The sequence below is a fragment of the Denticeps clupeoides genome, unplaced genomic scaffold (assembly GCF_900700375.1).
Source record: "Denticeps clupeoides unplaced genomic scaffold, fDenClu1.1, whole genome shotgun sequence".
Lineage (NCBI taxonomy): Eukaryota > Metazoa > Chordata > Actinopteri > Clupeiformes > Denticipitidae > Denticeps > Denticeps clupeoides.
Window position 1 is genome coordinate 283349 of NW_021630090.1, and position 14790 is coordinate 298138.

A 14790-nucleotide genomic window follows, 5' to 3' on the forward strand; every position below is an offset into this window, starting at 1 on the left:
CCCCACACGCTGCTCCCCGGGCGCCTGTCATGGTGCCCACTGCTCATCAAGGGTGACGGTTAAATACAGAGGACACGTTTCACCGTGTCACCGTGTGCTGTGCTGCAGTGTCTCACCATCACTTCACTTTCATCATCTCCAACTTCCCCAGTCAGTCCTGCATGCTTTATCAGGTTTTATGGTGAAGTCTGATCGGGTGGAGAATCCTCCGGTCTCTCTCTCTCCCCCTCTCTCTCACTCTCTCTCTCCCCCCTCTCTCTCACTCTCTCTCTCTCTCTCTCCCCCTCTCTCTCACACACTCTCTCTCTCTCTCTCTCCCTCTGTATTTTGTTCTGGTGTAACTGTGTGTAGCCGTTTGGAAGCCATGACGGTCGGTGGAGATCATGTTTTAGGGGAGGGGCAGAAAAAGCATGAGAAACGGGAGACAACCTTTATTCCCTTTATGATGTCATAAGGGGACAAATTCCAGATCCGACCATCTGAGCTGCCGCTCTCTGAACGGTGAAGCAGGACGACCAAAACACTCTTTACACCCATCACCATTACTAGCTACTGCAGGAGGAACTTGTATTAACGTTAAATCATCTCACAAAGTCACATTTCATAATAGGGGACCTTTAAGATGGAAGAACCTTGGGCCAGGAGATCTAGGTCTGGTGTGAATGGTGTGGCCTGGTGTGGTGAGAATGAAGGCAGCAGCCAGGCTGTGAGAGGAAGTGGGGCGCGGGGGTCTGAGGGGGGATTTCACCCCCATGCTCGGGGCACCTGTCACACGCTGCCAACATGAAGCCTCTTCCCTTATTGGTGCCCCTCGCTGCCTCTCTCTCCGTCACACACACACACACACACACACACACACACACACACACACACACACAGAGAGAGTGGAACAGACAGCTTTTTTGTGGCGAGGAGCAACGGTTTGTGGAGCGTCTACAGAATGTTGCAATAGAACGGAAAGGAAGCAGAAAGAGAAAAGTGGCCTGTTCACCCCGATACCCGAAAACGCGGCTCCGCCAGATCGTACCGCCTCACCGTCTACGCCACCGTTCTGCTGCCTGCCAGATTAAATCTTATAAGTGAGTTTGAAATAAATTCCTGTTTCTCCCGATTTATCGGCAGAAGTGACGTCTCCTCCTGGGAATTGTGCAATGAGGAATTTTCTTTTTTTACTTGTGAGGAAAATGTAATATCCAAGTTCTCAGAAGTGAGATCTGTGAGATCCTCCATTGAGCAGAGTTCACACACACACACACACACACACACACACACACACACACGCAGTGAGGCTCTGTCCTCCAGTCAGGTGTGGTGAGTGCAGATGTAAAGAACCTGGAACCGGTCACCTGATCACGCCGTGGCCCCATCAGAACGCGCAGAACCGGTCATCTGGAGAACCACGTCGTGCACCACACCATAAAGTGCTGGTTCTACTTCCCTGGTTCTGTTCCTGCTTGTAGGAACCTTCACCAGTTAGGAGTAATCACTGCATCATTAATATAAAGCAATAAATACAACACAATACATACACAACAACACAATACACGTTCATCACAATACACACTCAACAATACATACTCAACACAAATACATACACAACAACAACAACATAATAGATACACTACACAAATACATACACAACAATACATACACAACAACAACACAATACACACTCAACAGTTACAACAACACAATACATACTCAACACCAATACATACACAACAACACAATACACGCTCAGCACAATACACACTCAACACAAATACATACACAACAACAACACAATACATGCTCAGCACAAATACACACAACAATAACACAAAACACACTCAACAGCACATTAGATACTCAACACAAATACATACACTACAATAACACAATACATTCCACAACACAATACATACTCTACACAAATACACACAACAACACAGTACACGCTCAACAACACAAAACATTTTCAACAACACAATACACGCTCAGCACAAATACACACAACAACAACACAATACACGCTCAACAACACATTAGATACTCAACACAAATACATACACAACAATGACACAATACATGCCACAACACAATACATACTCTACACAAATACACACAACAGTTACAACAACACAATACATACTCAACAACAACACAATACACGCTCAACTACTACAACATCACAATACATACTCAACAACAATACATTCACAACAACACAATTCACGCTCAACAATTACAATAATATCGATGGTAACTTGTAAACACGTTGTAAGTCGCTCTGGATAAGGGTGTCTGCCAAATGCAGTAAATGTAAATAACAATACATACTCAACAACAACACAATACATATTCCACACAAATACATACTCAACAACACAATACATACTCAACAACAATACATACACAACAATAACACAATACACGCTCAACAACTACAATAACAATACATACTCAACAACAACACAATACATGCTCAACAATAACACAATCCATACTCAACAATTACAACATCACAATACATACTCAACAACAACACTACATATTCCACACAAATGCATACTCAACAACAACACTGTGAGCAGTGTTAGTGAACCCTCTGCTCCAATATTTCTCTCTCTTTCACACACACAGTTACAATTTTTTCTCTCATATACACATACATAATTGAAACATGTATTATTTTAGCGTTGTGTGTGTGTGGTGCTTTGAAGTGTTGGGGTCCTCCCATACCCCACCCCCCGCTGCAGCAGACCCTGGGGGCACCGGAGGCAGGAAGTGTTTTTGTCGTCCTGGAGTATCTGAGCTGCGGGAGGAACGGTGGTGATGTTCTCCGTGTTCTGCTGTGGCATCGACCCGCTCCCCCTCCCATAAAGCTGTAATCCAAGAAATGGATTCTCTTTTCTCCCCGGACTGAGAGGAGAATCAATATCGAGATGTTGGTTTTTTATTTTCCTGCGAGTCGTGTGTGTTCCCAAAATCTGCCGTTTCTACAGAATTCTGAATTGGAATATCTGACAAGAGGGGCTTCTGGGTAATTTAACAAGGGAATGTAAAATGTGAGAAAGAACAATTGTGTAAAATAAATGACCCTCTAATATTGTGCTGCATTGCAGGGTCAGGGTGCAATATAACAATATACCTGCCTGCAGAGTGTGTGTGTGAGATTAGAGGATTGTGTCTTGAAAAGTGGACCTCTGCAGCACTGTGTGTGTGTGTGTGTGTTTAGTCTGAGGTATCAGGCATTGCCTGAAGGGATTGGTGATGGTGTGTGTGTGTGTATGTGTGACAGGGTTTTTGTCTACTTTGTCTAATAGGGTTTGGATTTTGATCAAAAGCAGGATCCTCATCCCAGGGGCTCAGACTGAACCCTCCTTGCAGGCTGGAGATGCTCCGCCTGAACTCAGCGTCTGGCACCAGGTCTGGGACACCAGAAACTAAGCTCTAACGTGAATTTCAAGACAGGATGTATCAGAATGTCCTGATTTGCCCCAACTTTCTTCTGGATGCAATATTTGCTCACACACAGCTGACTCACGTCCATGATCTGAGAGGAGATCAGTGAAGATCTGTTCAGATCTGGTGGGTGGGGATTAGTGGGATGAAGACAGTCAGCATTACAGTTTTCTGGTCTAACTGGTGTTCTATAAAATGAAACGGTGATGGATCCACATTGATATTGGATCTTGTCCCACTTTGTCCCACACAGACATACAGCTTATCCAAAATGTGGGGCGTTGGTCAGCAACATGGTGTGTGTCCAACCCAACCATCTGCTGCTCTGGAGTACAATTCTAGGCCAGAGGTCAGCAGCATTCTGGGTAATAAAGTTTATCTCCCCGTCTGATTACTCTTACTCCCCTCAGAAGCATGACATCATGTACATCAGCCTTCAGCCAATCAGCAGAGGTGCTGGGCCAGAGTGATGAATGAGAGGACATGGGGGTGGTGCAGACATCTCGCCAATCAGATCCTCTGGTTTGGTCTCATTCAGTATTTGGCCCCTTGGGACTCAGAGCTGAAGAATGAGATGGTTGTGTTGAAGGTTGTGTTGATTAAACCCCCTCCCCCCATCTCCAGCTGTCCCCTGCCCCGCCCTCATGTTCTGGCCCTTCTTATTCTGAATGGGGAACAAAGAGCTCCGGCTCAAGAACGTGTGCCAAGAGACAGAGCTGGGTAAGCTGTCAGCTGTTTGCTGGGATGTGCGTGAAGAAAGTGGCGTGCGGTGTGGCGGACACGTTGAGCCACCTCCCACTAAGGCATGATGCACCTCCTTCCTGTTAGCCACAGCATGAAAGTGCATATGTCAGCAGAAGGGTCTTCAGCATGAATGAACCAGAAGCAGAAAGAGGAAGATTTTTTAGAGAAGTGTCTTGGAATAAACGAAACTCTGGTTTAGGTCATAGATGGATGTTTAATGGACAATGAAGAGTCTGCTGGTCAGTTTGGGGGCAGGGGCAGGGTTAGGTAATTTCCTGGCACTTTGCCCACAACTTCCACCCAAGGAAATGTGAGGATGTGGTGACACATTGTCACACGGCACTCAGGCCGGTGTTGTGTAAATTCTGGACAGTGTTGCTGTTTGGTGGTGCTGGATGTGTTGGGTGGTGCTGGACTGTTCGGTGTTTGGTGCTGTGGTGTAGTATTGTACAATGTTGGATGGTGTTGGAAGGTGTTGGATGATGTGTAATGTTGGACGGTGTGATGTTTGTTGTCTGATGGTGTCGGATGGTGTTCAACAGTGTTGGTACTGTTGTGTAGTGTTGGAGGGTTTTGGGTACAGTTGGGTGCATTATGTGCTGTTGGACTGTTGGGTAGTGCTGGATGGTGTTTGGTGCTGTTGTGTTGTGTTGGACAATGTTGTGTGATGTGGGATGTATTGGGTAGTACTGGACGGTGTTGGGTGATGTTGGATGTGTTGGGTGGTGCTGGACGGTGTTGCATGATGTGTAGTGTTGGATGGTGTTGTGTGGTGTTTGATTTGTTGTGTGGTGTTGGACGGTGTTGGGTGATGCTGTGTGGTGTTTGATGTTGTTGGGTAATGTTGGATGCTGTTGTGTGGTGTTGGATGTTCTGGATGGTGTTGGGTGATGTTGTGTAATGTTAGTTGCTGTAGTGTGGTGTTGGATGGAATTGTAGGGTGTTGGGTGATGTTGTGTAATGTTGGATGATGTTGGTTGCTGTTGGATTTGTTGTGTGGTGTTGGATGATGTTGTAGGGTGTTGGGTGATGCTGTGTTGTGTTTGATGTTGTTGGGTAATGTTGGATGCTTTTGTGTGGTGTTGGATGTTCTGGATGGTGTTGGGTGATGTTGTGTAATGTTGGATGGTGTTGGTTGCTGTAGTGTGGTGTTGGATGGGATTGTAGGGTGTTGGGTGATGTTGTGTAGTGTTTGACGGTGTTGGGTGGTGTTGGACAGTGTTAGGTAGTTGCTGTTGCAGGTGGAGTATGAAACCCAGTGGAAGTCCAGAGCTCTGTGTTTATTCCATTGCTACACAACAACTGCCACTGAGCAAAGCACCGTCCCCACACACTGCTCCCCGGGCGCTGTCTTGGTTAAATACAGAGGACACGTTTCACCGTGTCACCGTGTGCTGTGCTGCTATGTTTCACAATGACAATCGCTTCACTTTCACTTTGACCTGAAACAGAGGCACGTGCGGTGTGGTTGTGGGTGGGTGTGGGCACCTCTGGTTTGGTCTCATTCAGTATTTGGCCCCTTGGGACTCAGAGCTGAAGAATGAGATGGTTGTGTTGAAGGTTGTGTTGATTAAACCCCCTCCCCCCATCTCCAGCTGTCCCCTGCCCCGCCCTCATGTTCTGGCCCTTCTTATTCTGAATGGGGAACAAAGAGCTCCGGCTCAAGAACGTGTGCCAAGAGACAGAGCTGGGTAAGCTGTCAGCTGTTTGCTGGGATGTGCGTGAAGAAAGTGGCGTGCGGTGTGGCGGACACGTTGAGCCACCTCCCACTAAGGCATGATGCACCTCCTTCCTGTTAGCCACAGCATGAAAGTGCATATGTCAGCAGAAGGGTCTTCAGCATGAATGAACCAGAAGCAGAAAGAGGAAGATTTTTTAGAGAAGTGTCTTGGAATAAACGAAACTCTGGTTTAGGTCATAGATGGATGTTTAATGGACAATGAAGAGTCTGCTGGTCAGTTTGGGGGCAGGGGCAGGGTTAGGTAATTTCCTGGCACTTTGCCCACAACTTCCACCCAAGGAAATGTGAGGATGTGGTGACACATTGTCACACGGCACTCAGGCCGGTGTTGTGTAAATTCTGGACAGTGTTGCTGTTTGGTGGTGCTGGATGTGTTGGGTGGTGCTGGACTGTTCGGTGTTTGGTGCTGTGGTGTAGTATTGTACAATGTTGGATGGTGTTGGAAGGTGTTGGATGATGTGTAATGTTGGACGGTGTGATGTTTGTTGTCTGATGGTGTCGGATGGTGTTCAACAGTGTTGGTACTGTTGTGTAGTGTTGGAGGGTTTTGGGTACAGTTGGGTGCATTATGTGCTGTTGGACTGTTGGGTAGTGCTGGATGGTGTTTGGTGCTGTTGTGTTGTGTTGGACAATGTTGTGTGATGTGGGATGTATTGGGTAGTACTGGACGGTGTTGGGTGATGTTGGATGTGTTGGGTGGTGCTGGACGGTGTTGCATGATGTGTAGTGTTGGATGGTGTTGTGTGGTGTTTGATTTGTTGTGTGGTGTTGGACGGTGTTGGGTGATGCTGTGTGGTGTTTGATGTTGTTGGGTAATGTTGGATGCTGTTGTGTGGTGTTGGATGTTCTGGATGGTGTTGGGTGATGTTGTGTAATGTTAGTTGCTGTAGTGTGGTGTTGGATGGGATTGTAGGGTGTTGGGTGATGTTGTGTAATGTTGGATGATGTTGGTTGCTGTTGGATTTGTTGTGTGGTGTTGGATGATGTTGTAGGGTGTTGGGTGATGCTGTGTTGTGTTTGATGTTGTTGGGTAATGTTGGATGCTTTTGTGTGGTGTTGGATGTTCTGGATGGTGTTGGGTGATGTTGTGTAATGTTGGATGGTGTTGGTTGCTGTAGTGTGGTGTTGGATGGGATTGTAGGGTGTTGGGTGATGTTGTGTAGTGTTTGACGGTGTTGGGTGGTGTTGGACAGTGTTAGGTAGTTGCTGTTGCAGGTGGAGTATGAAACCCAGTGGAAGTCCAGAGCTCTGTGTTTATTCCATTGCTACACAACAACTGCCACTGAGCAAAGCACCGTCCCCACACACTGCTCCCCGGGCGCTGTCTTGGTTAAATACAGAGGACACGTTTCACCGTGTCACCGTGTGCTGTGCTGCTATGTTTCACAATGACAATCGCTTCACTTTCACTTTGACCTGAAACAGAGGCACGTGCGGTGTGGTTGTGGGTGGGTGTGGGCACCACAGCCTCCTTCTCCTTCCTTCCATATGTGAGACATGTATTTTTGATCTGATGGTTGCTCCGTTTCTGTTACTCGCCCACACCACCGGCCACATAACTGTGGAAAACCCAGTGCACCCTGTCAGCGGAGAACCCGAATCTGCCAGCACGTTCCGTCCACAGCAGGATGTTTGCTTCACTGGGTTCCGTCTGTGGCCTGCTCATCTCTGTTCTGAGTCGCTCCCGCGGCGCAGACAGCAGCCGGAAACCCGCCTGATGAGGATGTTTACTGAGGCACGGGAATAAATACCACCGAGCAAACAGGGACGTGGCACCAGCCTCGTCAGCACCTCCTTCACACCTCCGCCGCCGCCCTGGCCACGCCCTGGCCACGCCCTGCTGTTGGTCCGGGATCAGTTTTCTGTTTGACTAATCCTCATTAAACATGGAGGGAGGAAGCGGTGAAAGGCCATATCAGTTCCACACGACTCCTGTTTACTCACGGCCAGGGTCACACAGATGGTGCAGGGAGGCAAACCTACTGCTGATAAAATCAAGGACCAGCAAATGTGTGTGTCAGTGTGGGTGTATGTTGACTGACGTCAATGTCCTATCTAATGGACAAGCTGCTGGAAAATAGAAATAAATCTGAAAGAAAATTTGCTGCGTGATTGAGGTGTGTAGTATGGATGAGGAGTATGCGGATGTATGATGATGAGCGGGATTGTGTAGAGTGTGTAGTAGTTGTGTAGTGTGTAATATAGATGAGTAGTATGCGGATGTATGATGATGAGTGGGATTGTGTAGAGTGTGTAGTAGTTGTATAGTTGTGTACTGTGTAGTATGGATGAGTAGTATGTGGATTTATGATGATGAGCAGGATTGTGTAGAGTTTGTTGTTGTGTATGGTGTAGTTGTGTAGTAGTCGTGTAGTTGTGTACTGGGTAGTATGGATGAGTAGTATGTGCATTTATGATGATGAGCGGGATTGTGTAGAGTGTGTAGTTGTGTAGTAGTTGTGTAGTGTGTAATATGGATGAGTAGTGTGCGGATGTATGATGATGAGCGGGATTGTGTAGAGTGTGTAGTTGTGTAGTAGTTGTATAGTTGTGTACTGTGTAGTATGGATGAGTAGTATGTGGATTTATGATGATGAGCAGGATTGTGTAGAGTTTGTTGTGTATGGTGTAGTTGTGTAGTAGTCGTGTAGTTGTGTACTGGGTAGTATGGATGAGTAGTATGTGGATTTATGATGATGAGCGGGATTGTGTAGAGTGTGTAGTAGTTGTGTAGTGTGTAATATAGATGAGTAGTATGCGGATGTATGATGATGAGTGGGATTGTGTAGAGTGTGTAGTAGTTGTATAGTTGTGTACTGTGTAGTATGGATGAGTAGTATGTGGATTTATGATGATGAGCAGGATTGTGTAGAGTGTGTAGTTGTGTAGTAGTTGTGTAGTGTGTAATATGGATGAGTAGTGTGCGGATGTATGATGATGAGCGGGATTGTGTAGAGTGTGTAGTTGTGTAGTAGTTGTATAGTTGTGTACTGTGTAGTATGGCTGAGTAGTATGTGGATTTATGATGATGAGCAGGATTGTGTAGAGTTTGTTGTTGTGTATGGTGTAGTTGTGTAGTAGTTGTATAGTTGTGTACTGTGTAGTATGGATGAGTAGTATGTGGATTTATGATGAGCGGGATTGTGTAGAGTATGAGTGTGTGTGTGTTTGTGTGTGTGTTAATCAGCTGCTTTCCTCTGTGTGCTCAGCAGGTGTGTGTGTGTGTGTGTGTTGTTCATGTATTTGTTTAGTGTGTGTGTGTGTATACACGCTCTGCTCTCTCAGCTGTGAGCTCAGGGTTGCATCAGCTCAGTCAGGTGGAGCTGGAGAGCAGAATCTGAAACACCTGCACGGTGGAGCTACAGCTTCACCCACCTTCATACAAATGAACAACGTTCAGCCGTCCATCCATCCACCTTCACCTCTTCTCACCACGAACTTCACAAGCGGGCCATCAGCCTCCCTGCAGCGTCCTCATTTTCCCACCGGTCCCTTTCTCTCTTCTTCATTATTTGTGTATGTGTGAGTGTGTGCGCGTGTGTATGTGTGTGAGTGTGTGTGCGCATTTGTGAGTGAGTGTGTGTGCGCGTTTGTGAGTGTCTGTGTGTGAGTGAGTGTCTGTGTGTGAGTGAGTGTGTGTGCGCGTTTGTGAGTGAGTGTCTGTGTGTGTGTGTGTGTGCGTTTGTGAGTGAGTGTGCGCGTTTGTGAGTGTGTGTTTGTGCGTGTGTGTGTGTGTATGTGAGTGTGTGTGCGTGTGTGTGTGTGTATGTGAGTGTGTGTGTGTGTATGTGAGTGTGTGTGTGTGTATGTGAGTGTATGTGCGTGTGTGTGTGTGTGTGTGTGTGTATGGTTCTAGGCGATGCCGTTCTGCTCTATTACTGATTCCCACTCAACATGAAACCATGAAAGAGCTTCAGCTTCTCCTATTAAAGCCCTGCCCCCGGGCCCGCCCACAGCCCCGCCCCCAGTAGAGAGAAGGCGTGTTAATGTGGCCCGAGGGCCCAGAACGGTCCAGAAAGTCTAGACCCGATAAAGTCCGCAGGCGGCGCTTTAGCGCGTGGGAGGAGCAGACGAGCGGGTAAATCCGGCGCCCGCTCTCCTGGCAGGAGACGCGCTGCGTAGGCGGGGCCGGCTTTTCACTCCGCCCCCTCCACTGACAGCCCTTCTCCTCGTCTGATCCTCCTGAAGACATCTGCTTGAGATGATGATCTTCTACAGAGTAACTGATGAAGATCTGTGGCGGTACGGAATGAAAACGCTGCTTTGTTTGTCTGATTTGTGTCTCCTGTGTCTCCCTGTGTGTGTCTCAGGACGCGTTTGTGGAGCTGTATGGACAGCAGGAGGACTCTGTCCTGTCCTGGACGTATCTGAAGACAATGTTCGGTCTGGCAGCCCTGGGCGTGGCCGGCGTCACCCTTGGGGCCTTCTTCATACAGAAGTGATGGGTGGATCTTCAGCTCTGCCCCGCCCCGCCCTGCCCCGCCCTCCATCATCACTCTGTGTCCGTTTCCAGCTGGTTCTCTCGAAGGAACGATACAAAAGTAGAAAAAGTTTAAAAGAATAATGCAGGGGCGCGGACACACACTCACACACACATATGCCTAGAACCATCCAAAACCCTCACTCACATACACACACACACACACACACGCCTAGAACCATCCAAAACCCTCACACACTCACACACACATACGCCTAGAACCATCCAAAACCCTCACTCACATACACACACACACACACTCACACACACATATGCCTAGAACCATCCAAAACCCTCACTCACATACACACACGCCTAGAACCATCCAAAACCCTCACTCACATACACACACACACACACTCACACACACATATGCCTAGAACCATCCAAAACCCTCACTCACATACACACACACACACACTCACACACACATATGCCTAGAACCATCCAAAACCCTCACTCACATACACACACGCCTAGAACCATCCAAAACCCTCACACACACACACACACACACGCCTAAAACCATCCAAAATCCTCAATCACATACAAACACGCCTAGAACCATCCAAAACCCTCACACACACACACACACACACACACACACACACACACACGCCTAGAACCATCCAAAACCCTCACTCACATACACACACGCCTAGATCCATCCAAAACCCTCACACACACACACACACACACACACGCCTAGAACCATCCAAAATCCTCACTCACATACACACACACTCACACACCTAGAACCATCCAAAACCCTCACTCACATACACATACGCCTACAACCATCCAAAGCCCTCACTCACATACACATACGCCTAGAACCGTCCAAAACCCTCACTCACATACACATACGCCTAGAACCGTCCAAAACCCTCACTCACATACACATACGCCTAGAACCATCCAAAACCCTCACTCACATACACATACGCCTAGAACCATCCAAAACCCTCACTCACATGCACACACGCCTAGAACCATTCAAAACCCTCACTCACATACACACACGCCTAGAACCATCCAAAACCCTCACTCACATACACACACACACACACTCACACATCTAGAACCATCCAAAACCCTCACTCACATACACATACGCCTAGAACCATCAAAAACCCTCACTCACATACACACACGCCTAGAACCATCCAAAACCCTCACACACACACACGCCTAGAACCATCCAAAACCCTCACTCACATACACATACGCCTAGAACCATCCAAAACCCTCACTCACATACACACACGCCTAGAACCATCCAAAACCCTCACTCACATACACACACGCCTAGAACCATCCAAAACCCTCACTCACATACACATACGCCTAGAACCATCCAAAATCCTCACTCACATACACACACACACTCACACACCTAGAACCATCCAAAACCCTCACTCACATACACATACGCCTAGAACCATCAAAAACCCTCACTCACATACACACATGCCTAAAACCATCCAAAACCCTCACTCACATACACATACGCCTAGAACCATCCAAAACCCTCACTCATATACACACACGCCTAGAACCATCCAAAACCCTCACTCACATACACACACGCCTAGAACCATCCAAAACCCTCACTCACATACACACACACACCTAGAACCATCCAAAACCCTCACTCACATACACACACGCCTAGAACCATCCAAAATCCTCACTCGCATACACACACGCCTAGAACCATCCAAAACCCTCACTCGCATACACACACGCCTAGAACCATCCAAAACCCTCACTCGCATACACACACGCCTAGAACCATCCTAAACCCTCACTCGCATACACACACGCCTAGAACCATCCAAAACCCTCACTCGCATACACACACGCCTAGAACCACCCATAACCCTCACTCACATACACACACGCCTAGAACCATCCAAAACCCTCACTCCGATACACATACGCCTAGAACCATACAAAACCCTCACACACACACACACACACACACACACACTGAACTCTGGGGTTGTTTATTGCAGAACTTCGCCATGGAATGGAACTGAGCTGCACCTCCTCACATGTTCATTTCTTAACGACCACTCAGAGTGTTCTAGCATGACAAAAACAGAAACGTGTGAATGTAGGTAGAACGTAGACGTCTGCATGCTGGTTCCTCGTGTCGCTACTTGCCCATCTTCTCACCCTGTCACGCCCGCGAATGTGCGCCTCCCTCAGGGTGTGACGTTCTCCGTCGTCCCTCATCACCTCCCGTGGAACCCCGGACGATGTGCCGTGGAGGCGAAATGAAACCGGATCCGGGTTCTGTTCTATATTAGATCAGTGTTTGTACACAGAGGCTGCTGGACCGCTCCATCTGACTCTGAAGGTCCTGCAGTAGAACCTGCACTAGAACCCGAGGACGGGTACCGAGGTAGACTCACTGTAACAGCGTCTTAATGGCTGCTAGTACCCATGCTGAACATGTCTGGACCGAGCTCGTCCTGCGGTTCCAGAACCCGACTCCAACCTAGAAGCGGAACCGCAGAACGTGGCTTTGACGTGTGCCGAATGTGCTGTACAGGGAAGATTACGGTACTCCGTGTCTGTAAATATCTTTTATTATCCACGTCGCGATTAAAGGGCTTTTTCTTGTAATCTACAGTATAAACGTGTGTGTGTGTGTGTGTGTGTGTGTGTTGTGCACAGAGCTACTTTAACCCAGATTACCTTTTATAAAGGTGGAGAGGTGGGCGTGGCTATAACAGGTGCGAGCGGGCGGAGGCGTGGCTCTGTGTCAGCATGATATCTCTAGTTGTCTTTATCACGTGACTTTCACGCCTTTTTAAAAATGTACGTACACGAATGTAAAAAAATAATTAATCATTATCGTGCATCATTCCGTACACACACACACACACACACACACGCACACACACACACACACACATACGAACCAATGAAAAGTGTTCCACTCCTCTGTCACCGTCGTTTAAGGCAGCTACTGCGGCTATTTACAGTTCTATTTACAGTAATATATAATAAAAGAAAAGAAAGCTCGAAGGAGGAGGGATTATCTTTTTTATTCTTATTTAAATACGTTCAAATCTTCAGATATGTCAGGGTGAAACTTTTAGCTAAAATGTAGCAGAACGTTCTTTGGATGCAAGAAATCAAAAAAAAAAATCTGCAACTAATGTGAGTTTTTACTGATGACGATGATGAAATGTTTTTTACGAATTCCGTTTGTCTTGTGCTGTTTGGTCCCTGGTTCGGTTGCATTCTGCTCATATTTGTGACCCTGTATGCGCCTTTTTTAAACTTTTTGATGTAATTTATACCTGTAACAATTGGCAAGCATCTCAATATCATTTTGTATGTATCCTTGTAATAAGCTAACATATTTTAATTAAACTAGACATTACCTAACCCCGAGATGTTTACTTCCTTTTCCCTTTTTATCGTTCTTCTGGTTCCTTTTAATCCATCTGAGTATTTTTATTCACCTGACTTGGTCAGCTGTCATGTGCATTACGAATATAGATTCTTTCATTTTAATAATCATAACTTAAACCAAATAAACTGATTATTAACTAAATTAGCATCGAGCATTAGCAATTAGTGTCACGTGTCGTCTGTATTGAACCATCACCATCGGTGAGCAGCTTGGATGGATTCGAACCCACAACCCTCCGCCTCCTTGCCCGCCAGGCCACCACAGAGACAAGGCCTGGTTCTACCTGCACCCCGAGTTACTCGGAGGTACCCCTCTTTCTGCCAAAGCACCATTTCCCGCTCCGCCTCTTTACATATTTTTCATGCACATTTTGCTTTGCAGCTTTTTGAAGTGCTGAAATGTGTTTTTCTCCTTCCGACCTCGTGTTGTGTATAAAATTACCCCGCGTGTTAATCTCTCGTAACGCCTGTGGCCTAACGGAGCGTGCACACACACACACACACACACACACACACACACACACACACACACACACGTGCCTAGAACCATCCAAAACCCTCACACACACACACACACACGTGCCTAGAACCATCCAAAACCCTCACACACACACACACACACACGTGCCTAGAACCATCCAAAACCCTCACACACACACACACACACACACACACACATACGTGCCTAGAACCATCCAAAACCCTCACACACACACACACACACACACACACAACACACCACCACACGTGCTAGCCTCCTAGAACCCACACACACACACACGTGCCTAGAACCCATCCAAAACCCTCACACACACACACACACACACACACACATACGTGCCTAGAACCATCCAAAACCCTCACACACACACACACACGTGCCTAGAACCATCCAAAACCCTCACACACACACACACACACACACACACACACATGCGCGGCTAGAACC

General features: G+C 47.1%; 1 protein-coding gene across 1 annotated transcript in view; it reads left to right on the forward strand.

Moving 5' to 3' along the window:
• LOC114783291 (apoptosis regulator Bcl-2-like) overlaps positions 1-10582 on the forward strand; it is a 30499-nt gene extending 19917 nt beyond the window's left edge. Inside the window, exon 2 of the mRNA XM_028968712.1 lies at positions 10240-10582. Coding sequence (XP_028824545.1) covers positions 10240-10371 — 132 coding nt within the window. The 3' untranslated portion in view covers positions 10372-10582. The remainder of the gene's footprint in view (positions 1-10239) is intronic.
• Positions 10583-14790: the final 4208 nt, after the last annotated feature.